Source organism: Prinia subflava, chromosome 6, assembly GCF_021018805.1.
Source record: "Prinia subflava isolate CZ2003 ecotype Zambia chromosome 6, Cam_Psub_1.2, whole genome shotgun sequence".
In the NCBI taxonomy this organism is placed as follows: Eukaryota; Metazoa; Chordata; class Aves; order Passeriformes; family Cisticolidae; genus Prinia; species Prinia subflava.
The window spans coordinates 10,276,784-10,300,205 of record NC_086252.1 but is presented as its reverse complement, the minus strand read 5'-3'; the positions used below and the strand labels follow the sequence as shown (position 1 = coordinate 10,300,205).

The window sequence follows — 23,422 nt, the reverse complement described above, 5'->3', positions numbered from 1 at the left end:
GCCATTGGCATGTCTTTTTTTCAGCAACATAAATCAAGCACATTTCCCTCCTTTGCCTTTCCCACTAATTTTCAGGGCGCAGGCTTTAATCCATGCCCATGTTATCCTGCTCTTTTTAGTTTTATTTACAACTTCTTAAAAGGCTCACTCACAGTTTTTATGAGGCAACATTTTTCATGCTCTCAGCAGCCTGGTTTTGCTCAATATAGAAAGATAAACAATGATTTTTAACACTTTCTCAATATCTTCCCACCTTCTGTTTTTAAAGTGGAGAACATCTGTACACTGGGTTTGCCTGGTGCACTTTGTGAATGAGTTCAATTGAAAAAACCCAGGGACCTAAATTTTGTTTAGGATGAAGAAAAGACAGTAACTGTCACTGCTGGAAGCTAATCGTGTGCTGTCTGTGTTCCAAAAACAATTAATGAATAATTTATTTACTATGTAAAACCTGCCTTGCTCTTTGCCCTCTCTGCTCTGTCGTCTTTGAGATTCTTATCACTCTCTACAACTTCTCCCTTTCTACAACTACCTGAAAGAGGAAACAGCCTCAGGTTGTGCCACGGGAGTTTAGACTGACTATCAGGAAGGAATTCTGCACTGAAAGCATTGTCAGGCATTGGAAGAGGCTGCCCAGGGAAGCACCCGAGTCCTGCCCTGTCCCTGCAGGTCTTTGATAGGCACGTAAATGTGACATTTGGGGCCACAGTTAGTGGTGTGCTTGGCAGGGCTGGGATAACAGTTGGGCTTGATGTTCTCAGAAGGCTTTTTCTACCTAAAGATTCCATGAGTCAAATCTGCTGGTGCCTGGCAGGTTTGGCAATAAATTGTACAAACGTCTGCACTTTCACTGTCTGCTGTTTAATTATTGCATGTTGGCTCTGACTGGCTCCTCCCTTTTCATTGCTTACTGTGGACAGCACTGGCTCAGCAGAGCATTTCCTCCCAAGGATAAACATGTGAAATAATGCCTGCAGAGATGTCTCCTCACAGCCTTGTTTGAGTCCTGGACAGCTTCTGCAGAGCAGGCGTGGACCCCCTCCCAAGCAGCACGCCCCAAAACGCCTGAGCCACACACAGCTTCCTCGGATGAAAGATGGGATGGCTCCTGGGCAAGTAGTGTGGCTCACATCCCACCCTCAGGAGAGTCTGTGGTGCTCCAGAAGTCACTCCACATTGTCCCACCAATGCAGTTGCATCCCAGGGAAGCACCAGGCTGATGCAAGTTCTCCCCCTGCTCCCTGTGTATTCCTTGGAGACTGCAGGATTGCTCTACAATTTCCAAAAGAAGCCTTTGGATAGAGCCTGATGGAACAACACCACCGTTGCCATCTCTGCACCTCAGGCTGACTCCCTGACAGTCTCTGGGGCGGGAGTTAAACTTTAATATGAATCGGGGGAGAAGAAGCCAGGCATGACTCAGCCACCCACATTCCTTCCCCTCCCCACTGGCAAGGGCAGTGGGACTGGGGAGCAGCAGAGGGATCAGAGCCACAGCAGGGATCTCAGAGCCAGGGGCTGACCCAGCATGGAGCCCCGGGACCCACCAGGGAAAAGAGTTGCTGTCGTTGGTGGTGGTCTGGTAGGAAATGGCATTTAGCTGCTTCACAACTGTGTTTGCCGGGCAGCTGGGGCTGTAAAGGGCTGCTGGAATGTGGGGGTGAATGTTTTCCTTAGGATCGTTCCTCTGTCAGATGATGGGGTGCTGTGAAGGGCTTGACTGAGCTCCTGCTGTGGGAGGCTCCTGTCCTCTCTCGGATGGAGGGGTTTGGGGGTGGGTGGAGCAGAGTGCCCAGGTACACTGAATAACAGCCCTCGTTTGGGCTGCCAGGTTCCCCTGCCCCTCGGCTGATTTTGGCCGTGGCCAGATCTCCAGTGTGAAATGCTTTGCGGGACTGAGACCAGGAAATGCCTTCCTCTCCCTGCTTTTGTTTGGGAATGGTTTTCATCCGCTGCTGCTTGCAGAGAGGTGTGACACTAAAGGCCAGGCTGGATGGGGCTCTGGGTAACCTGGGCTAACGGGAGGTGTCCCTGCCCACGGCAGTAACAAGACGATCTTTAGCACCTTCCCAACCCAAACCATTCGATGAGTCTGTGATCCCGTGACAGCTTGGGGCATTGCAGCACCTACATTTCTCTCTTGACTTTTTGGACATGAGCTTCTTGGAAAAGAGTGATGACAGAAGAGGCTGTAGCTCTGACAGCAATTCATAATGGAAACTAAATTTTTAAAAATTATTTAAATTATGAACAGGACATATTTGTACTGTTCTCCCTCACTATGTTCCCAAGGGAATGCTGCTACAGCCTAAATTCTACTGAGAAAGGTAAACACGGTCCAGAGAGGAGCTGGGAGCTTGCCTACACCAGCTCCTGCTTTCTCTGGCTGAAGAGGGGAGCCCTGCTGCACTCAGTTGCTGTGTGTAAACAAGCCTGAGCTTGGTACGACTTTATAAAAAGAGTTTTGATGGGTGGTTTTTGTCTTGGAGACTCTGCAAACACACAGGGCTGCCAGAGGACTGCCCTTCAGTAAAAAATCTTCAAAGGTTCTTGGTCAAAGGACCTCCCTGCTTATGCTGAGCTGCATCCCCCCATCACTTGTTTCCTTTGATCCATCTCAGTAGTGCCCTCTGAAATACTTCATCCACCCTTCCTGATCCTTGTCTTGTAGGTGGGTGCATTAAATGCCTGTTTCTTTGCTAGACGAGGTTTCCAGGTTGACGTTTATGAAGCCAGAGAAGGTAAGGTCACCCTGATCATTACTGTGTGAGCTCACTGAAATGGTACAAAAATAATGACATCTGAGAGTGGCAGTTTGGGGATATTCTGTTCTCTCTCCCCTTTAGCTCCTGTGGTGGGGAGAAGCATTTATTTGATGTTCATCTTGTGTGGAGGGAATCCACTCTTTAGCTAGTAAAACAATGCCCTTTTTATATTCTGGCTCAAATCCTCACCTCTGAAGCCTGGTCTCTGCAGGAAGCATTATAGTACTGTGCTGGGTCAGGGGGAGAGATGGAGTCTCCAGGTCCAGAAGGCACCACAAAAGAGAAATGAGGATTTAGAGCCAAGCCACTGGCTCAAAGGCAGAGAAATTGTTCATCTTCAGTATCTGTCAAAAAAAAAAACCTGGGCAGAGGTGGCAAACCAAGTGGCAGGTGGGAATGATACCATGGAAAGCGAAATGACCCAGGTGTGCAGTGAAGGGAAGGAGCCATGCCTGACACTGTGGTAGCTCCTCCTGCCCTGGCAGACACCAGAAGAGGCAGCTCTGCTGCACAGCTTACAGCTGCCAGAAGCTCCGCAGCTTCAAAAAGCCTCTGATTGCTCTTCCCTGCCTTCTGAGTTGGATGGATCCTGCTGTGCTGGTCCAGTTTTTGGCCTGTTGCTGACACTGACATACATGTTGGGATGAGGGGGCCCTGCCCCATGCACTGGCCAGACACCCAGCAAGTGTAAATGAGGCAGCTTGGGAGGAACAGGCCAAAGCCCAGACATTTCCCTCTGATCTGAAGAAGGTGACCTGCCAACGTCCCAAAAAGCATCAGTCTGCAGGCCTCAGCAGAACCTGGCAGGCATCCATTGCCCAGCCTGCTCCCTTTGGAGGGGAAATGGCTCTGATGCTGATGGACCCTCTGGCACATGGGGTGCTGTCAGAATCCAGCACTCCCTCTGCAGCCCTTGGCTGCAGCTGCTTCTTCCAGGCTGGAGGTGGCACGGAGGATCCAGGCTGGACTGCCCCCGCCCCTCCTGCTGCTGCAGGGCCCTGGGAGATGTTCCCTGGCCAGGCTGTGCTGCCCCTGCCTCCATAACCTCCATAACCAGGTGCTCTTCCCTGCAGATATCCGAGTGGCCAGCTTTGCCCGTGGCAGAAGCATCAACCTGGCACTGTCTCACAGGGGCCGCCAAGCCCTGCGGGCTGTGGGCATGGAGGAGCAGGTACTCTGGCACATTCTCCTCTGTGCCCTGTCCTTTCTTGCCCTGTCCCAGACCTCTTCCCCTGCATGCCTGCAGCCTGGCTCTCCCTGCTGAAATTCTTGTCTCTTTCCTGCTCCAAGGTCAGGGCGAATGAAACTCAGGAGATGTTGTTTTTGTAGTCTCACTCTGAAATTTATTATCCTTATCTATTACAAACTCATGAGATGTGAGTTCTCTCTAACAAGTTGAGAAAATGAGCCTCAAATGGTGTCTACTCAAGGTTATTTAAGCCTTAATCATCCAATAACGAGATGACATCTATATTATTTATGCTTCTAATCCCACTGTGAACACCCAAAACACGCAGTGTGGACCTCTTTCCCCCAATAACAGAAAAACACCCAGTTTTGTGAAGAAGAAGGAAGAAGGTCAGGCAAAAAGACAACCAATCCACACCCAAAGTTCTCCATCTTGGCTCCCATACATCACCACACACTAAAATCCCAAATCTACGTTTCCCACTCTGTGAGATCTCACAATACCACCCAGACTACACCCCCATGATCCCAGTACTGTCACTCAATTTTGGAAGCCTGTTTTAAGGTATCAGGTCAAATGCAGTGCTTCCCTGGAGTTCTGTGCCTGTCAGCACAGAGTCCAAATTTCTCAGAGTTCCCAATCCCTGCTGCCCTGCCAGCAGGGTCTTCCCCACCCTGGGCTCTGCTCCTGGCAGTGGGTGCTTCCCTGGGAGACTGGGCACCTTCCAGTGTTTACCTCCCTCCTCCTGGAGCAGGGGGCAAACAGGGCAGGAGTAGATGGACTCCCCACAGAGCTGATGCAATAAAGCAGGATGCAATAAAGGCAGCTGTTTTCCCCACTGACATGTCCAGATTTGTATTTTCCCAGAAAACCTTGATCTTTGGGCTGACCCCTGAAACCCATCCACACTGATTTCTGCCCAGCACCCTTGGCTGGGAGCCCAGCACTCTTCTGCAGGGCACTTAACATCCACTGCTGCCATTTAACATCCACTGCTGCAGTGGGGATCTCCCAGTCCCTGCATCCCTGCAGAGGAGCCCAGGCTTTGACAACACACATCCCAGTCCCAGGATGTCATTTGGCTTTCATCCCCTGCCCAGCACTCTGGGATTTTTCATGTCCCTCCTATGCAAAACCTCTAATATCTCTGATTTTTATGAGAATGAGCTTGTAAGTAATCTCAGTAAACTGTAGTGAATTGACATGACAGCCCTATCCAAGTTTCCCCTGGTGATCTGGAAATGTGTGAGGAAAGAGCCCCCCTTCTTCCTCGCGTGCAGTGCTTGGGTAAGGGGATTATGCTGGAACTTGTACTAAAACCCCACCGTTTTGGCCAGAAGTGTGAGTTTGTTCCCTTCTGTTTCAGATTGTGGCCAAGGGCATTCCCATGCGAGCCAGGAGGATACACACACCTTCAGGGAAAAAATACTCTATCCCTTATGGGAAGAAGAACCAGGTACTGGAGCTGCTTTGCAGAGCAGAAGAGGTCTTTGTTAGCATTTGTACCTCTGTGTCGTGGGCAGTGTGGGGCTCATGGGGAAAGGCTGGGGAGGATGAGGGAAGGGGATTGCCTGGAAGGGAGGGTTTTCTGTCTGGCTGTGCAGTGTCCTTCAGCAAAGCTTTCTGAAGCCCCTGTTTGCTTGCCTTGCAGTACATTCTCTCTGTGGACAGAGCAAACTTAAACAAAGAGCTGCTGACAGGTAGGCTGTCACTTCTGTTTGCAGATTCTTCTAACACTCTTTTTGCTGGGGATTTAGGGTTTGCCCCATGACCAGAAGACTTTGGACCCCAAGTTCCCTTACCTAGATCTCAGAAAGTGCAAACCTGAGCTAGCAGAGGAAAACCTGTGCTGTTTCCTAGCTAAAGCAGGAGACACCTCCTCAGCCTTGTCAGGGTTTGTGGCATTTTCCATAACCCCAGATTGTATAGACAAATAGAAATTGGAGCTCTATGGCGGAGTATGTAATCAGGCTAGACCAAATTTATGCAAATTCCCCACTGACTGCAGGCACCTCCTCCCATCCTGAACTTCAGTGGAGTGATGGTGGAAAGCAGTCAATGCCATTGTGGGGAAGAAAAAGAATCCCTGCAGGATTCCTTGCATTTTTTAACTAGTTTATACCAGAGTTGACCAGTCCCAGTGTGCCCTGCCTGCTGGCCCTCAGGAAACACAGCGAATTATTGGCTGTAATGGCAAAAATCCCTATAATTTAAGGATCTCTTGGAAATATTTTTTGTGGTCACAGTAAACCCCTCTACATTTAGTTGTCTTTTCTTTTCACAGCTGCTGAGAAGTACTCCAACACTAAACTGTTCTTTGGACACAAGCTCTTGGGGTGCAATGCAGAGTTGGGGACATTGTCCATAAAAAGGTAATCCCTGCACAAGCACTGTGGTCAGCTGGTTTCTGCTTAATCATTGATAAAACCTCAAACAATTGAGCAATCTCAGCTTTGAAACTACTGTGCAGACAAAACCTCGTGCCAGCCTTGGGAAGGGGAGACGTCAAGGCAGCATTTGTGGGGAGCCTGAGGAAGGTTTGAGCAACTCCCTCATCCCCAGCCTGGCAGCAAGCACACACTTCCTGACCTTTGCAGGGGATAAACATACCAGCATCCACGGCACTGGGTTCAGGGACAGGGTGCCCCTCAGGGAGGGTGGGTAACTGGTGATGCCCCATCCCTGGAAGCGTCCCAGGCCAGGCTGGATGAAGCTCTGAGCACCCTGGTATTGTGTCTCTGCCCATGGCAGGGGGTGGAATGGGCTGAGCTTCAAGGTCCCTTCAAACCCAAACCACTCTGTGGTTCCATGGCCTTGTTTCACAATCTTTCACACAAGTTCTGGTCCTACCCCCATCCTCCTGGAAAATGCTGCAGGCTCTGCAAAACAGCAGCATTATCCCACAGGTGCCTACTGCGTGGCTGAGTACACCTGGCAGAGTTACGCTTTTGGTAACCCACAGGATAATTATTTATCCTAATGCTGTGCTTCCCAGGCGGTGAGAGCTGATCCTCCCTCACCGTAGAAGATTCACATTTTGCAAAGGGCAGATGCTCTGGGCACAGTGGTGCTGAGCTGGCCTGGAGTTACAGGAGGACTAACCACAGAATCATAGAATGGTTAGGGTGGGAAGGGACCTTAAAGAGCAGATTGACCCAGGGAACTGTCTTGCTTTCAGATCTGACCAGCAGACCTTGGAAGTGAGCTACGATCTCATTGTGGGGTGTGACGGAGCCTTCTCTACAGTCAGAAAAGAGTTCATGAGGCAGACGCGCTTTAACTACAGCCACGAGTACATCCCTCATGGCTACATGGAGCTGACCATCCCTCCCAAGGGTGGGGATGTGAGTGTGCCTGTCCCAGGGGCTGCTGCAACCTTCACAGGCTGCACATTCCACCCCCTTCTCGCTGTGGCTCTGCTACAACTGCTTTGGAAGAATTGATTTCTCACCTGGGGTGCAGGCAAGGGATGAAACCCTTCCTAAGAGAAGGCATGGATCTCTTCCTCCTCCACAAGTGGGGCCAGTGTTGGTACCTGCATGCAGAAATTCTAGAGAGCCTGTCCTGGAGTGGTGGGATTAACTGTGGCTCTGAGAGGTCCTGTAGGGATGGGCACATGTCTGTGAGGACATCAGCAATTGCAAATTATCAGATTTTTGCCCCTATTTCTTACCCCCTCCTCTTTCCCTTGCTCTGTGTCTCCCTGAAGCATCAGGGACCACAAGGGGCCCTGTAGTTGTTGCATCTTCCCATGGGAAGTGTTGTGCTGGTGTGGAGGAGAGCCAGAGCCTGTGCTGGGGAAGGTGAGGAGGGCAGGTCAAGGATACAAGGCAATTTTATTTCTCTTTCAGTTTGCCATGGAACCGAACTACCTCCACATCTGGCCAAGAAACACCTTCATGATGATTGCACTGCCCAACATGGTGCTGGCCCAGGGCACAGGATGGGGCTGGTGGGGAGGAACGGCCGTGGTGGCAGGGAGTGGGAGGGTCAGGAGGCGCAGAACAACCAAAACACAGAATGAGTTAGACTGGAAAAGACCTCTGAGATCTTAGAGTCCAACCTATGACCCAATACCACCTTGTCAACCAGGCCACGACACTGAGTGCCACATCCAGTCCTTCCTTAAAAACCTGCTGGGAAATGACTCCATCTCCCTGGGCAGCCCGTTGCAATGTCTAAGCACCCTTTCTGTGAAGAATTTCTTCCTAATGTCCAGTCTAAACCTCTCCTCGTGCAGCTTAAGACTGTGTCCCCTGTCTTGTCCCCTGTCACCTGGGAGCAGAGCCTGACCCCACCTGGCTCACCCAGCCTGTGCCCAGCACAGCCCAGGGGGGTGCAGGACAGGGTCCAGTCCTGCCTCGCAGCACTGAGCAGGATCCTGTGGCACCTCTCTCTGCCCACACATCTGAGCCCAAGCACACCCCCACAAGCCAGCACGCTGCAGCTGGATGTCACAAACTGCATGCCAAGAGCATCAGGACAGTGTGCCAGGCCCATGCTGGCCAGTCAAACGCTGCTTCTGCCTCCCTGTGCCTGCCCACCATGAGAAGGGGGGTGGCCAGACACTCGTCCCTTGCTGTGCCAGTGGGTCACTGTGATTGCCAGGTGGCAGGCTGGGCACTGAGCTGCTGCTGCGGGTGCCACGTGCTCTCTCTGCTCTCTGGGCTCCTTACTGACCTTCTTTCCTGGCTGGCAGGACAAGTCCTTCACCTGCACGCTCTTCATGCCCTTTGAGGAATTTGAGAAGCTCACAACAGGCGAGCAAGTGCTGGGTTTTTTCCAGACCTACTTCCCCGATGCCATTCCCCTCATCGGAGAGTAAGTGTTCCCATCTCCCCTTTTCACTCATCAATACAGTTACTTACCAAGGGATGGGCTTTTTGCTGGATGATACCAACAGTCTCAGCTGCATTAGGCAATTTCCTCTTAAAATGAATTGTCCCAGGACTTCATATTACCTGAGAAACTCAGATATTCTCTGGTTTGTCCTTTCTACATTGGCTAACATCTACCACTGCTCACAGTGAGAGGACCAACATGTCAGTGGTCAAGCTGTCTGCAGAACCTTAAAACCTGCAGACAAAATATCTGGTCCACAGGGGGGAAGCTGACTTTTCCAGTTTTCCCAGCACAAACAGCCCAGTGCGCAGGGTTTGCACAGCACAGCTGGCAGTGCCTGGCTTCCTGAGCTTGGAGGTGGCACGACTTGCTCTTCTCTCCTGTGGTCCCACACAACAAAATCTGTTGTTTTACCTGAAGGCAAGAGCTGAAGCACGATTACTTTTTGCTGCCAGCCCAGGCCATGATCTCAGTGAAGTGCTCCTCCTACCACCTCTCCTCGCGCTGCGTGCTGATGGGAGACGCTGCCCACGCCGTCGTGCCCTTCTATGGACAGGGCATGAATGCAGTGAGTTCCTGCCTGGCCGGTCCCTCGAGTGGGGATCCCGCTCCTTTCACCCACAAACGCTCGGGTCTGGTGTTTAACCCCGCAGGGTTCATGGGCTGGCCTGTCCCACAGCCCCGTGTCCTCTGGCAGGGTTGAGCTCCCGTCAGGATGTCCTCCTGGGAAGGACAGGGGACAGGGTGATGATGCCACCTTCCCATGGAGCAGAGGACTGTATGGGAGGGGGGTCCAGGCAGCCAGGAACAGCAATCCCCTCCATCTCTCTCAAGAGCCCTGTCAGAGGAGCCTGCAGTAGGACTCCTGCTCTGAAGCTGTGGGACCAAACAGCTACACTGGCTAAGCATCCATGAGAGCACTTCTCCTGAATGTGTGGGGTCTTTATGCCACTAACCCCTCGAATTCCTCCCAGGGCTTTGAAGATTGTCTGGTCTTTGATGAATTAATGGACCAGTTCCACAATGACTTTGGTAAGTGGGGTGGCTGGGGAGGTGCAGGAGCAGAGGAACATCCCTCTGGCCTGAGGGCAGCTGGATGCCTGGCAGGGAGCTGCCTGTGAACCTTCTCTTCCCAGGTGCCTGCCTCCCCGAGTTCTCCAGGCTGAGGGTGCCAGACGACCACGCTATCTCGGATTTAGCCATGTACAATTATGTGGAGGTGGGTGAGCCCCAGCAGGCCTGTGGTTCCCTGGGCCATGCACACAGCAGTGCTCTCAGGATGTGTGCAGCAGGCAGGGCCTCTGGCAAGTCTCTGGCTGGGCTCTCACCCCGACAGGCTTTAGCCTCAGAGCTCCTTGGGAATGTCACCGGGGCTGAGGAGGCACTGACCCCTGCATCACCTCCAGGACAGGCAGGAGAGAGGTGGCAAAGCACAGGGGAGCTCTGACAAAGCTGCTTGCAGAGGGGTGACTGTAGCTCTGTTGCAGATGCGTGAGCACGTGAATTCAACGTGGTTCATTTTCCGGAAGCACGTGGACAACTTTCTCCATGCCCTCCTGCCCTCCACCATTGTCCCACTGTACACCATGGTAAGCCAGCCTGTCCTTCCCCACCGCTGCAAGCTCCTGCTGCCTGGCTCTGGGGTGGTGACATTCCTCTGCAACCCCGCCAGGTGACTTTCACCAGGATTCGCTACCACGAGGCCTTTCAACGCTGGAAATGGCAGACAAAGGTTGGTCAGGGTGGTTGGTACTCACCCTCCCTGCCCATGCCATGAGCCTTGGGAGCACCTTCCACACCAGCTGTGCCCAGCTGTGGGGGCAGCGTTGGTGGCGGGGCATTGCCAGGTGTGATGACACTGTGCTTGGCTCTGCAGGGGCAGGGCCAGCCTCTGATGGTGCTGGGGTTTCTCTTTGCACTTGCAGGTGATTAACCGAGGGCTCCTTGTTGTGGGGGCAGCAGGGCTGGGTGGCACCTACCTGCTGATAAAGCGTCTGGCACGGGACTTGAACTTCTCCTTGGAAGACTTGGGGGGCTGGTCCCATTACCTGAAGAATTTTGGAAATCTTCCCTTTGGCACATGAGTGGTTTAAACATATGGGGAACTCCTTGTAATAAAAATGAAGGCACAGACTGCTGGCTCAGCTGGGGGATTTTGTTTCTCTTGGGTTTGGGAGCTCCTGCACCCCTTGGAAGCAGTTTCATGCCAAGAAAACCTCTCCAGGGGCTCAGGTGTGTAACCCTGGCAGCCAGGTCCCAGGGGGTGTGGTGTGTAGATGTGGCACTTAGAGATTATGGTTTATTGTTGGACCTGGCAGTGCTGGGTTAATGGTTGGATGGTCAATGATCTTAGAGGTTTCTTCCAACCTTAATGATCCCGTGATTCCATGACCTGCCCAGTGTGTCCCAGCCTGCAGAGTGCTGCTCTCAGCAAAAACAAGCCAACATTTTGAGGGTCCTGAAGGCAAAAATAGCTGCAGCCTGGGAGAGTACCAGGAGGATTATCAGACACACTTTCCTTCTTCTTACCTTGCCCTAGACCCTCACAGTCACTGCTTAAGAACAGTAAAATGGCCCAAATTAACCCCTGATCTGATGTGGTACTGCCAGTCTCATTTGAGGTGGACTGCCAGCACGTGGGCAGGGACCAGAACTGCTCTGCACTCTTCTGGGAGTCAGTGTTGGCTTGCAAGGGAGCACCACTCAGGGCATAGGTGGCAAACTGTGTAGAAAACAGTTTGCTTCTCCAGCTGGGACCTTTCCCAGGTGCTGTACCTATGGGAGATGGTGGCAGCAATGACAAGGTGTGACTGCAGTTTCTCCAATGAACACTTTAGCTGCTGGCCTTGCACCTAATTCTTAGCAGGACAGATGTATTCACCTTATATATTAATCTTTATTCACATTAAACTTATTTAAAGAGCAAATAAAGATTCAACATAATACAATTCTATGCAAATTAATCCCAAACTTAAAGCAAATAAGGAATTATACCACTATTTCACAGGAATGACCCACAATGTAAGAGGAAGTGGCTGCTGTGTGTGGTTGGGTAAGTGCTGAGCTGGAGATGCTCTGAGTGCTGCCAGGCGCTTTGCACGGCTGGCTCCTGGTATATCTGTCACGCTTGCAGAGCAGGGAGAAGATCATGCCCCAGGGGTGGAAGAAGCTGTGGCTGACCTCCAACCTGCATTTTCCAGGTGCTCATAGATCAAAGATCGAATTTTGTAGATCAAACAGTGGCTCCTTACTGTGCAGAGGACTTCAAGGCATGATGGAGGCAAGCCAAGCCTGCAGAAGCCCAGGCAGAACCTTGCCTGAGGTAGATCTGGGCAGGGAGCGATGTCAGGAAGCAGTGATTTGGTGATCTGGGAAGAAGATCCAGTGCATGTGGTCCAGCTGCTCTTCAGCACAGGTACAGGTGCTCACTGGCCCTTAGGGCCCATCCTATCCCTGCAGCCTCTGGAGCAGTTTCTTGGCCCCTTTATGTCCAGCTCAGCAGTGAGCTCTCTGGAAAACACTGCACAGTGGTGGAGACCAGTGCAGCAGGGGGAGGCGTGGAGCAGCCTGGAGACAGATCCTGCTGGCACTCCTGAAATCCCAGCTCAGAATCACTCTGTGCTCTCAGCTGGCCTTGGGGCTCAGTGTCCGAGACTCCTGCCAGAGAGCCAAGTTAGCACCAGGAGATGGGACAGGAGCCACTGCACATTCCCGAGGTGTTTCCCTCTGGCAGCTCCACTGACACAGCTGCCAAGCAGTGGGCCAGGAGAGCGGCATTGGTGCAGCCCCTCAGCCAGCACCTGACACGATGAGGGCCTCTTGGAAGGAGGGATGAAATCATGAGGATAAAGAGGAAGGGGCGGGAGCCTTAGTTTAAGATTTCCTTAGTTTGAGCTTTCCTTAGCTTGGCACTTCCTTATTTAACAGTGCATCCCAGTGCTGCCAGGTGTTGCCTCATTCGGTGAACCTGGGGTTGACGACAGTGGTGGTGGCACTCTTGAAGAGGGGATTATCAGCCTAGAGGGAGAGAAGGGAGAGGACTGTTGGATTTCCAGCAGAGCATTGCCTGCTCCACCCATCCCAATGCCAACAGCACAGACAGCTCTGCAAAAAGAGTCCATAGGGTATTCAGGCCCCCAAAATGGCAAAATCCAGCTGGGCTGAAAAACGAGCAGTGGGGAGGGCTCAGGCTGCCTCTGGAAAGGATGTCCCCTCCTGCTGTCCCCTCCCCAGTGGATCTGAGCACCCCAGGACACCCCGCTGGCACGGACGGGCTCTCTTACATCATTCCACTTGGCTTTGGTCTTCTCCTTCTCGAACCGGCGGTACTCCCGACGGTCCAGCAGCTCCATCAGGAACCGCCAGATGACCAGGACCAGGACGCCGATGAGGAACACGCCGGCGACGGTGCTGCCCACGATCAGGGGGATGTTGGGAGGCTGTGGGCACTCTGTGGGACAGACAGATGGCGTCGGGCTGCAGCCCCTGGCCAAGCAGCGAGGCTGCCGTGGCAGGGTTGGCAGCCTGCACGTGGCAGGGCAGGAGGAGCGGGGGTGGGATACCTCTATCAGGATCAACGATGACGGTGTACATCTCCTTGCCATCCTCCTGGACCATACGGAAGGACATCCAGCAGTTCTGGGAATCCTTCTCCCTGCATTTCCTATCATTTTCACTGACCTCTGTTGAGTTTGTGGGCAGGTGGATGTTGGAACAGGCCTGGGAGCAGTTCTTCTCAAAGGGGCCACTGCTGAAGAACTTGCACTCCACACAGGAGCTGCAAAGCAAGTGGCTGCGGCTCACATCTGCAGGAGCAGACACCCTCTCCCCTGGCTCTGCCCAAGCACAGGCAGGGCCTGCCTGTGCTTCCCCGGCTGTGGGGGACCCCGTCTGGTGTCCCTCACCTGTAGGTGCCGCAGGGCGAAGGGCAGCCCGGGCACTCCTGGCAGAAGGGGGGCTGGTAGTTTCCCCAGCACTGGCAGCGGTTGCAGTGGCAGGTCCCGCGGAGGCTGCAGACGTTCCTGCGGCTGTTGAGGCAGCCCTCCGTGGACTGCTGGCACTGGCAGGCGCTGCCCTCGAATCCAGGCTGGCACTTGCACACGCCACAGTCGCACTGCCCGCGTGCTGCGGAGGAGCCCCCGTCAGATCCCGCAGACAGCCGGGCCGCCCTCCCTCTGCCCAGGGGAGCACACACACCCTGCGCTCACCACGCCACCCATGCCACCCTCCCTGGGACGCTCAAGGGGGTCCTGGGAACCAGCAGCCCCAAACCCTCCCCCGGGGCAGTGGTACAAACAGGCTGCATGTCCCGAGGACTGGATCATTCTGAGGAAGCGCCGTCACCTGGGCCGCCGCAGAGGGAGCCGTTGAAGAACTCGCAGTTGGTGTTGTCGCACTGGCAGTGCGTGCCGTAGATGTACTTGCCGGGCACGTCGCTGGTGTGGCAGACGCACTGCCCGCACACGCAGTCGCCCTGCCCAGAGCACACCATGGAGCTGTTGTCCCTGCGGCAGCCACGCTCCAGCTCCTTGCTGCTCTTCCCTTTGGTGTCGCACTCGCAGTTCTTGCCCGTGTACCGCGAGTTGCAGCTGCGCGGAGGAGAGCAGCGGGCTCAGTGGCCACGGGCCGTGCACAGGGCCCCGACTGCGGGCCCGAGATTTGTGGGCCTGAGAGATTTCAGCCTACCAGAGCTGCTAACTCCTTTCCCAAGGGAAAAGTTTCTGAGGAAAGCTTCTTCCCAAAACAATCTTGGCAAAACAACCATCCTTTCCCAAAACAATCCTTCTCCAGGTGGTGTTTTGCCTTCCTGGTTCTCAGAGAAAAACACTTTGGCTGTTTCTCTAGCTTGACCAATGGCATTGGGGAGGTGTCATTCCTGTTCACCCATCATGTTAAGTCTGTATTGGAATACTTCATAAAATTAGACAATTAAAGCCTTTTTTAGGCCTTTTGCCTTCTGAAATATCTGGAGTCTTTTGTTCGTGTCCTATAGCGACACCAGACCTTCAGGAAAGTGGAGCCAATCTGGGACAGCCTCACCAAACCCCAGTGAGTGCATGCCGGAGCAGGGTGGCTGACTGGGAGCAAACCTCAGAAATGCTGCTTTTCCACCAGCTGTATTCACAACACCAAATAAATGCCCAGAAATTATTGTTGTATTTATAATTTCCAAGCCCTTGCTATAGGGAGATGTGAGTATTTCCTGAGGAAACCCAGTCTTTTCTTCCCCTTGTCACTGAGAGGCCATGAAGCAATAATTACATTCAAAGACTTGTGTGAGCTGCAGCCAAAAAATGGGATTTTGAGAGATTTCTACAGAAATCTGTGTCTGCCTGGAGGGTAGATTGGTGGATGATTTGATACTGGGATGGATGGGTGGATAGTTGGATGTATTGAGGCCCTGAGGAAAACAGCATAACCTCCACTAGCAGAAATTCAGTTCATTGTGCCCCCTGCCTCCATGAACACAGGAGACAGCTCCAAGGGGAATGCATGAATCCACCTCTCTGAAGAATTTGACCCTGGCTTGGCCCAACATCCCTCTCCCAGCGATTCCCTGGCTCTGGCAGCATTTGAACTCATGCTTTGGGCGGACAGCACGTACCTGCAGATCCCACATTCGACAGTGCCTTGCCCACTGCAAGCCCCTGGGTCAGGCTGGTCATTGCAGCGGCAGTCGCAGTTGCTGGCCACGTGCACAGTGAGGGTGTCCGTGAAGCCTAGTGGCCGGATGGTGAAGGAATAGTTTGGAATGCACACCTTGGCTGTGACCTTCACTTTGAAGGTGACCTAGAAAGTGCAGAGTAGGACAGGGAAGGGCCAGACGTCCAACTGTGGTATTGGCCCTAGGCTGAGGACATGCACATCCAGAACAGCAGAGCATCTCCCACATCCCACAGCAATTTGGACACTCTCAGCATTAAATTAATACAAACAGAAAGCCTGGAAGAGCAACCAGGGTTCCTGTCATTAAACAGGATGGGCAACAGAAAGCCTGCAAGCTGTGGGGTGTTCCTGGAACAGGAGAGCATACCTCGTCATTGATCTTGACATTGTCGCACTGGCCTCTTGCTTCATCCGTGGAGTCCTTGTCATTTTTGCATTTGGAGTCATATTTGACATCCAGAGTGTCCAGCAGGGTGGAATGGTCCAAGATGATCCGCGAGGAGAGGTTCTTTGGAAAAATGGTGGAGAAAGTGCCATCAGTCCAGGAGCAGACCAGACCAAGAGGGTGTGGGGTTACAGGTCAGGGAAGGAGCCAGAGAGCAGCACAGGTCAGGATCTCAGCTGCCTGGGGTGGTCCTGGAAATGCAGGTGATGTCATGTGAGAGGTGGGAACTCCAGCACTCACATTGTAGGCCGCTTGGATGAGTTCAATGATGTTGCTGGAGTCCTCGTTCAGCTCTCCCACCGCCGACTTCGGGATCATCTCACTGAGTTTCTGCCAGTGGAGAGCAAAGAGGTGAGCACTCCCTAGCACGTGGCAGCAGAGCAGGACACAGCAGCAGGGGACACACACAGCTGTGTCTGTCCTCCTGGGAAGGGGATGGAGGCACCTGGAGCATCTGACATATTCTCACCTTGTAAACATCCACCACCTTACTGGTGACAGCAAAAATGGGCTGAATGTTGTTTTCAGCAAGTGTCTGGACCAGCTGGCCAATAGATGGGTAGTCCTGGATGGGAGAGGGATATCACACTCAGCACAACCTCCCCCGGCAGCAGAGGGGAAGACACGTTGGGTGTGGCAGCACAACTCATGGTGATTCAGGTGATGTTTCGGTCTCAGCAACAGGCTCTTTCACGTGACATTGTCTTTTCTGCCTGGGAGAGTCAGGTGGAGGGTGTCGGGTTTGCTGAACAGCCCCAGTACTTACAAACTCATTGCTCCTCTTGTACATGTTGTCCTCCAGGTGGCACTTGCCGTCGTTGGGGGTCAGGATGCCCGCAAGCTTGCCGTCCCCCGCGAAGTGGAAGCCGTCGTCGGTAGCGAACACCAGCAGGCGGGTCACGTTGCGCCAGCCGATCAGGTCCTGCAAGCGACACAGAGCGGGGCCCCGGCCCTGGGCAAGGCTGCCAGGACAGCGGCCGTGGGCGCGGCCCCTCCCAAAGCCGCGGCAGGGGCGGGGGGCTTGGGGAAGGTGGGTTAAGGGCGATCAGGGTTGGGAGGCTCTGGGAGGCTCTGGGGTGAGCCAAATCAGGACTCGGGCAGGATGGGCTTCCAGAGCCCCTGTGAGCACGGGCCTGAGCAGGGCTGCTCTGCAGGGCAGGGGCAGGACTCACCCCGCACACTGCCGCCTGCATCATGGCATCCAGCCCCCCCTCGGGGGCGTCCAGGTTCCCCGAGATGAATTGCTTCCCCACTTCGCTCTCAAACTGCTTGACGTTGTCCGTCAGCGGCAGGATGTGCTTGAAGGCGAAGGGAGGCTGGCACTTGGTGTCCTTATTGGGGCAGGGGTTCTGCAGCTTCTCGGGGTGCGTGTTCACGAAGGGCAGCACTGTCTTGTCCACAAAGGAGCCAAACCCTAGGGTAGCCAGGCTGCAGTTTCAGGGGCAGGGCACAGGGCACAGACAATCTGCCAGCCCCAGTGCATGTGCCCGTGTCCTTTGCCCTGCCACACTCCTCAGCCTGGCAGGGGACACCTGCTGCCCACGTCCTGCATCCCCCTGCAGCCCTGCAGCGTTTCCCAGCAGCAAGCAGATGTGCCAGGCTCACCAATGCGCCGAGAAGGGGTGGTGCTCTCCAGCGCCCTGAGCAGCTCCCCTCCCAGCTTTTTCACCTTCTCCAGGTCATCCAGCATGGAGTAGGAGAGATCCATGAGGTAGTAGAGATCAATGGGGTACCCCATGGCTCGGCGGAACTTCACCTCAAACGCAGCAGGCTGGCCTGAGGGACAGGCATGGCGGGTCAGCTGCTGCGTTGTGCCAGCTTGTGCCACCGCCCACCCCTCCTCTCTCTTGGAAGAAAAGGGGTGGAAATGCAGGCTGCAACGTGCTGCTGTGTCTCAGGTGAGTCTGGGGATGCATGGAAGGGCGCTGTTGGCAGGCCACAAGAAGAAGGGTGTTGGGAACGCCAGGCAGAGCATACCTATCCTCAGCTTCAGGTGCACCTCCTGTGGAGTCAGCTGTATCTTGTTGCTTAAGGGATGGTCCTGTGTTCTTTTGATCTCATTGCCTGGAAACTCAATCTCACTGGCTGGGCATCCCCTCTGCTTCAGCTGCTCAATGGTGTCACAGCGGATGGAGTCTGGCTCACCAGCTTTGGTGAAATTCTGTGTGTGACAACACCAGCAGGAAAAAAAAAATCAGAGGAGCAGGAGGTGAACAGGCACCTTACAAGATGGCCTGACCCCCAAACTGGGTCTCCAGGGCACTGATGGAGAATAGAAAGCCTTTGATGAGTAGTAATGGAGAAAGGTCATGGCTGTTGGATCCCTCCTGGCCCCATGCTCCACGCAGGACATGAAGCACTCCCAGCATGAAGTCAGGCAGAGCCAGGGAGACTGTCCTGATGCCTGTTAGCCGACTGCTGGGGGTGACAACTAGACAGGCTGCATGCACCTACCAGCTTCTTGCACCAGGCGCAGCCAGGGCCAGATCGAATGCAGTCCTTGCACGTCCCCACCTTGATCTTAGGGCACTCCATGGCAAAGGCTGGAAAGGCAAGAAGACAGAGCTGGTGTGGGGGGCAGCTGGGGGTGTTCAGACACCCAACACCAGGCACCCATGCTGGCCTGAGCCTGCCCTGCCTCTCAAACCCATGCTGGGGGCCCTGGAAGGGCCCTCAAATGCCTTGCTGTCCTTTAGCTGGGCTGGCTCGTGTTAGCTCCACATCCCAGGAAGGGTAAGGACATTTTGCACACCTCTCAGTGCTGAGTTCCTGCTGCTGCTGGGCAGCATTTTGGATACCTCCACTCTTTCACTGCCCATGGAAGGGGCTGGGAGGAAGACAGATCTCGGGGCTCACCTGTTGTCACCAGCAACAGCACCCAGGTCACTGCTGGCAGCTGGAGGCAGCAGTCACGAGGCATTTCCTGCAAGACAAAAAGCATTCTTGTGACCACCTGGGATGTGCCCCAGAGATGGGGCAGCCACAGTTTCTCTGGGCAACCCGTGCTGAGATCACATCCATTAACACTGTCGTGTGTCCCACCTTTCCCAGCAACGCCCTGGAGCAAACCCTGACAGTATAATGGCCTTGCAACATGGATGAACATGGGGAAGTCAGAAAAGAGGAATTTGTTAAAAGAAGAAAAAGGAATAAGAAAGTGCAAAGGAACAACAGACATTGCCCTTTTTAGCAATTGTGACATAGTGTCACTTTTGCCCTTTTGAGCTGATGCAGTGTCTGAAAACCACATCATCAGTTTCAAAATAGCTCTGATAGCTGCCCTGAGTAAGAAAAGAACCACTCCTTAGCTCCTGCCACCACGCCTTCCTGTGAGTATACCAAATAAACAGCTCAGAGTGATGTGGAAGTGAGAAAACAAGGGAAACCAAAAGACAATGATGCAGGTTAGTACATTAGGGCTGCTCAGATCCCTTCTGAGATATCAGGGTGTGCTTTCTTAGCTCATCAGCCTCTGTAAGACACCACACCAGCTGAGGATGACACTGCTCGGCCTTGAAAGGATGTCTGGTCTCCTCCCAAGGGCAGAGAGACGTTCTAGGTGGGTCAGTGGGTAATGTTTGCACAGTGAGGTTTGGTGCCCAGCTGTGGTATAGATTTTGAGATGTAACAGATCTCTAAGGGTAGTGGCCATCACTGATTGTGGCTGGGGCCATCTGGAAGCCCACCCTGCCCTGGATTCAGTCCCTGGCAGAGCTCCAACACCACACTGCTGCACGGCAACAAGAGGCACCGCTGTGGCCACCCAGCCAAACCCTCAGGGTGACGTAGCCTGGGAGCTCATTCTGCCACGTCTGCACAGGACCATCCTGGGTGGGTGGCCAGAGCCCTTCTGGACAAGGAACTCTGCAAGTTCCTCTCCACCATCACAGTCCCCCACAGTAAGATTTTAAGGGCATAATTTATTGTCACAGCTGCAATGTCCCTGTCTGTGTGTCATGCACGCCCTGTGCTTAGCTGGCCCAACAAGTTCCTGTCACCTCCAGATTCTGCCAGCAGAGTTTGAGCTTGCAGGAAAGAAAAGTGGTTGCTGCCTTGGTTTCCTGTAGAACCCAGTGATTGACACCCCAAATGTGCCTGATTAGGTTCCAGTTCTGCTACAAACCACAGGTTCCCACACACGCTGTGAGGACCAAACCCATGGACTCCATGGGCTCCCGCTGTTCCACCTGCCCAGCATTTCCAGGTGTTTCATTCCTGCTGCCAAACAAAAGTGCGTGGTGCTGATGGGATAGAGCTCTGTGAGCTGCTTGTTCTTGCTGGAGGTTGACGTTTCCTGCTTACAGGCTCATCTTGTAAAATAGAGCAACCCTAAAACTGGATTAAAAAAAGCTCCCGAACTCCAGAAATACAGTGGGACTCTCAACACACCCCCAGTGCTAGCTGTTATCGAGTATTGTAAAGTAGGGTTCATGTTGTGAGCTGCATTTGGACACCTTTTTCACTCCCACAGTGGCTTCTTGCCCTTGTCACAAGAGTGTGAAGCACATCCTGATACTTGGAGAGTATCAGCAGAAGTTCAACACTTCTGCCATAGAGGGAAATTACACTGTGGTGTGTGGGCGGGTGAGCACAGGGCTTTCAAAGAGAACTAATGGGGCTTCTGCCTTTGTCTGCCTCCTTACAGCCTTCAGAGGAGGGAAAGCAGGTTTTACTCTGCATGAGCAGGGTGCCGACACAGGCCTCAGCAGCACTTCCTCCAACCCCCTGGATGATCCCTTCACTCATCCCAGACTTGCAGTCACCACCAGCCCTGGGCCTTGTCTCCTGCATGGGCTCTGCCTGTGAAGTTCCTTCTCCCTTTCCTTCTCATAAATTCAGGCAAGTAGAGGGGTGCACATAGTCCATCCTCCTGCCCTGGTGTGAAGGAGCAGAACTGCAGAGCTTTACAGCCACCTTCATCCCATGGTGGGGAGTGGGGTGCCAGGATGGAGCAGCCCAGCTGAGGGCAGGACACACAGCCACCAGCTCTGCTTCCTGGCCAGGCTGCATGGGGGCACCAGGGGGAGAAGGCTGCACCCCAGGACCAGGGTCCTTCTCAGCCCTGTGCTCTGATCTTCTCACCACATGCCTTGCCTGGGTGGCGTGGGATCAAGCCTCTTCTTCAGCAAGAGCCAGTCCAGAAGCCACCAGGATATTCCAGCAGTGGAGCATCTGCTGTAGGGCAGGATGCCTCCCAAGGGTTTGTGAGCCACAAGATGTGTAGGTGGCCCTGGGGAAGGTGCATGAGCTAAATGCTGGGTGCTGTCCTTGCTGCTCTGGCTCTGGGCAGGGTGCACAGCTGGGGCACTCCAGCACTCAGGGTGTGCTGAGGGCTGCTGTTGGGATGGAGCCGGCTGCTGTGCTGCACGGAGGAGCAAGCTGGGAGTTATAAATAAGGCTGAAGGGGAAGTGTTGATGCCAGCAATCATCTTGTTGCTATAAATAAAGCAAGTGTTCAACAGCAGAGATGAGTCTTGAAGCCTGTTAGCCACAAGTTCCCATCAGGGCTTTGCTAAACATCAGTTTTGCCACAGAAAGGGAGGATATGCACTCATGCCCATGCGGGGACTCCTGTGGTGTGTGCACCATCCACCTGCAGGGGAGAGGTTGCCCCAGTGCCAGTGCCCATGGCTGCTCCCTCCACTCTGCCAAGCACCCCTGGTGCCAGGACATGCCAGGTATGGCACCCAGCAGAGCTGCTCCTTCCCACCCCCGCAATCTGCACAGAAGGGGAACGAGCAGGGTGGGGCATGGTGAGGATGGGAGGGTGGGTGTCACTTGGCTTGGGGCTGATTCTTGTGTCACTCAGTTGTGTGATGCAGATAGATCCCACAAGGTAGTCATACATGGTCCATGCAGAATATCACTCTGTGTGTGTGTGTTTCTATATATATATTTTATATATAAATCACAGGAAAATATAAAAATTAAATGTATATAAACATATTTTAATATATAAAAAACAAATAAATAAATAAAACATACATATATACATATATACACACACACATATATATATTCCCATGTCCTGTTATAGGAAATACAAATATATTTTACATATATTTCCTTCCATCAGCCTCCAGTGCCTACAGAGGACAGCTCTGTGGGGTGAGCTCTCTCCCGTGTGCACCAAGTCCCTGCCTAGGGGCAGGGCATCCCTTGGCTGTGAGCACCAAGGTCCCTGGGTGCCCATGGGACCCTTGCCCTGTTCTGGGAGGAGGGGAAGGAGGGGATTTGGGCTGCTGGGAATGCCAGGGGCAGAGTCCTGCTCGGGTGGGAAGGGGCTGCCGCTGGCTGTCCTGCCCTGGGTGGTCTGGGCACACCACACCCCTGCCTGCTGACATCACTCAGAGCAGCACCAAAAAGGTGCAAACCCGCTGTGAAGCAGGATGTGACAGCTAGGACAGCAAAATGAACCGTTTAGAGATTTCCCACAGCTTGCAGCAGCCCCGTTCCAGTGTCTGTGCTGGCCACAGGACATGATGTCACTGCATGTGTTCACTTCTTTGCTTCTCACCTGCCAGGAAGCTGGGAGCTGTAGCTGTGACATTGGAAAAAGCATCAAAAACAGGGACCAGGCTGTTTCCCCGGACACCTGGGGTGTGCCCCGTGTTCCACCTGCATCCAAGAGCCCCTGAGAAGTTGGGAAGGACCTGCTCTCCCCGGGGGCGCATGCCTGCAGAGCATTTGATGTGTGCAGCACACAGAGGGATGGAGGAGAAGAGGAGGGGTCCTCTCCCAGCTGTTCCCCCAGGCCCACGGGGTTGCAAGGACACCCGGGAAGGTCTGTGCACAGGCATTCCAGGCGGTGACACCGTGCCCAGCCCTCCAGGCAGCATCCCAGCCATCCTCATTCCACGCTGCCATGCCACTTCCCTCTTTCCCACTGCGAACTGCGGCTGGCAGTGGCAGAGATGCCCTTAGGAAGAGAGAGGCAGCCCTGGTGCTGTGGGGAGCACACAGCCCACGCCACCCTGCCCAGCGCCATGTGAGGGTGCGGGAAGAGCACACTGCACTGCTCTGCTCTGCCTTCCCAGCCTGTGGGGTGGTGAGGAAAGGCAGGTCTGGAGTTTTGGCATCCTCCCCGCAACAACCACCTGCATTTCCAGGCTCAATGCTACCTCCAAAGGCAGCCCTGCTACAGACCAGGCAAGCTGCCTTTGCCAAGGCTGCACAGACTGACCCGCTGGCGGGAGGGACTCCATGCCGAGCTCCCTGAACTCAAGTGGCCAGAGGCTAGATCAGGAATTATAAAAATACGCCATGAAAACACCAGAGCTACAAAACCCCTTTGTTACCTGCCTGCCTCCCCCCAGGAAAGGAGGACCAGAAGCATAAAAATTGAGATGCTGTACTCGCCTGGCCTCCAGCCCTCGTCTCTGTCCCGTAGGTGGGCTGGGATGAGGATGGTCTCAGCTTCTCACGTTTGCCTGGGAAAAGCAGCTGGGCATCAGGGGGTCTGTGACGCACCCCAGTCTTTCCTTCCTTATTTCTTCTTGCAGTTGCAGGGGAACA

General features: G+C 53.8%; 2 protein-coding genes across 4 annotated transcripts; one reads left to right on the top strand and one right to left on the bottom strand.

Moving 5' to 3' along the window:
• The first annotated feature begins 1,448 nt into the window (after positions 1-1,448).
• Positions 1,449-10,920, top strand: KMO (kynurenine 3-monooxygenase). Of its 2 annotated transcripts, XM_063400177.1 has the most exons (15): positions 1,449-1,582; positions 2,672-2,741; positions 3,839-3,936; positions 5,321-5,410; positions 5,606-5,654; positions 6,239-6,326; positions 7,133-7,298; positions 7,806-7,877; positions 8,654-8,775; positions 9,217-9,364; positions 9,771-9,828; positions 9,933-10,015; positions 10,284-10,385; positions 10,469-10,528; positions 10,722-10,920. In XM_063400177.1, the coding sequence occupies exons 1-15, from the start codon at positions 1,529-1,531 to the stop codon at positions 10,878-10,880; spliced, it is 1,419 nt and encodes a 472-aa protein (XP_063256247.1). In that variant the 5' UTR covers positions 1,449-1,528; the 3' UTR covers positions 10,881-10,920. The 2 variants fall into 2 exon arrangements, with proteins under 2 accessions (XP_063256247.1, XP_063256248.1); XM_063400178.1 differs by lacking the exons at positions 1,449-1,582; positions 2,672-2,741 and adding an exon at positions 2,564-2,671.
• A 735-nt stretch (positions 10,921-11,655) lies between these two features.
• Positions 11,656-23,422, bottom strand: ITGB2 (integrin subunit beta 2). 2 transcript variants are annotated; one of them, XM_063400175.1, is made up of 16 exons: positions 23,267-23,422; positions 18,764-18,830; positions 18,362-18,450; positions 17,885-18,068; positions 17,513-17,683; positions 17,080-17,321; positions 16,674-16,829; positions 16,377-16,472; positions 16,148-16,237; positions 15,830-15,970; positions 15,401-15,585; positions 14,140-14,384; positions 13,701-13,920; positions 13,359-13,573; positions 13,080-13,246; positions 11,656-12,813 (listed from the first exon to the last, which is right to left on the bottom strand). In XM_063400175.1, the coding sequence occupies exons 2-16, from the start codon at positions 18,825-18,827 to the stop codon at positions 12,751-12,753; spliced, it is 2,328 nt and encodes a 775-aa protein (XP_063256245.1). In that variant the 5' UTR covers positions 18,828-18,830; positions 23,267-23,422; the 3' UTR covers positions 11,656-12,750. The 2 variants fall into 2 exon arrangements, with proteins under 2 accessions (XP_063256245.1, XP_063256246.1); XM_063400176.1 differs by having other exon boundaries at positions 23,206-23,406.

Excerpts from the sequence above, each read along its gene's own strand:
- ITGB2 (XM_063400175.1), bottom strand. The coding sequence starts at position 18,827 with ATGCCTCGTGACTGCTGCCTCCAGCTGCCAGCAGTGACCTGGGTGCTG. Across the intron at positions 14,385-15,400 it reads GTCGAATGTGGGATCTGCAG|CTGCAACTCGCGGTACACGG; the intron begins GTACGTGCTGTC and ends TCCTCCGCGCAG. Across the intron at positions 13,921-14,139 it reads CTCCCTCTGCGGCGGCCCAG|CACGCGGGCAGTGCGACTGT; the intron begins GTGACGGCGCTT and ends GCTCCTCCGCAG.
- KMO (XM_063400177.1), top strand. The coding sequence starts at position 1,529 with ATGGAGCCCCGGGACCCACCAGGGAAAAGAGTTGCTGTCGTTGGTGGT. Across the intron at positions 5,655-6,238 it reads AAACAAAGAGCTGCTGACAG|CTGCTGAGAAGTACTCCAAC; the intron begins GTAGGCTGTCAC and ends TTCTTTTCACAG. Across the intron at positions 9,365-9,770 it reads ATGGACAGGGCATGAATGCA|GGCTTTGAAGATTGTCTGGT; the intron begins GTGAGTTCCTGC and ends AATTCCTCCCAG.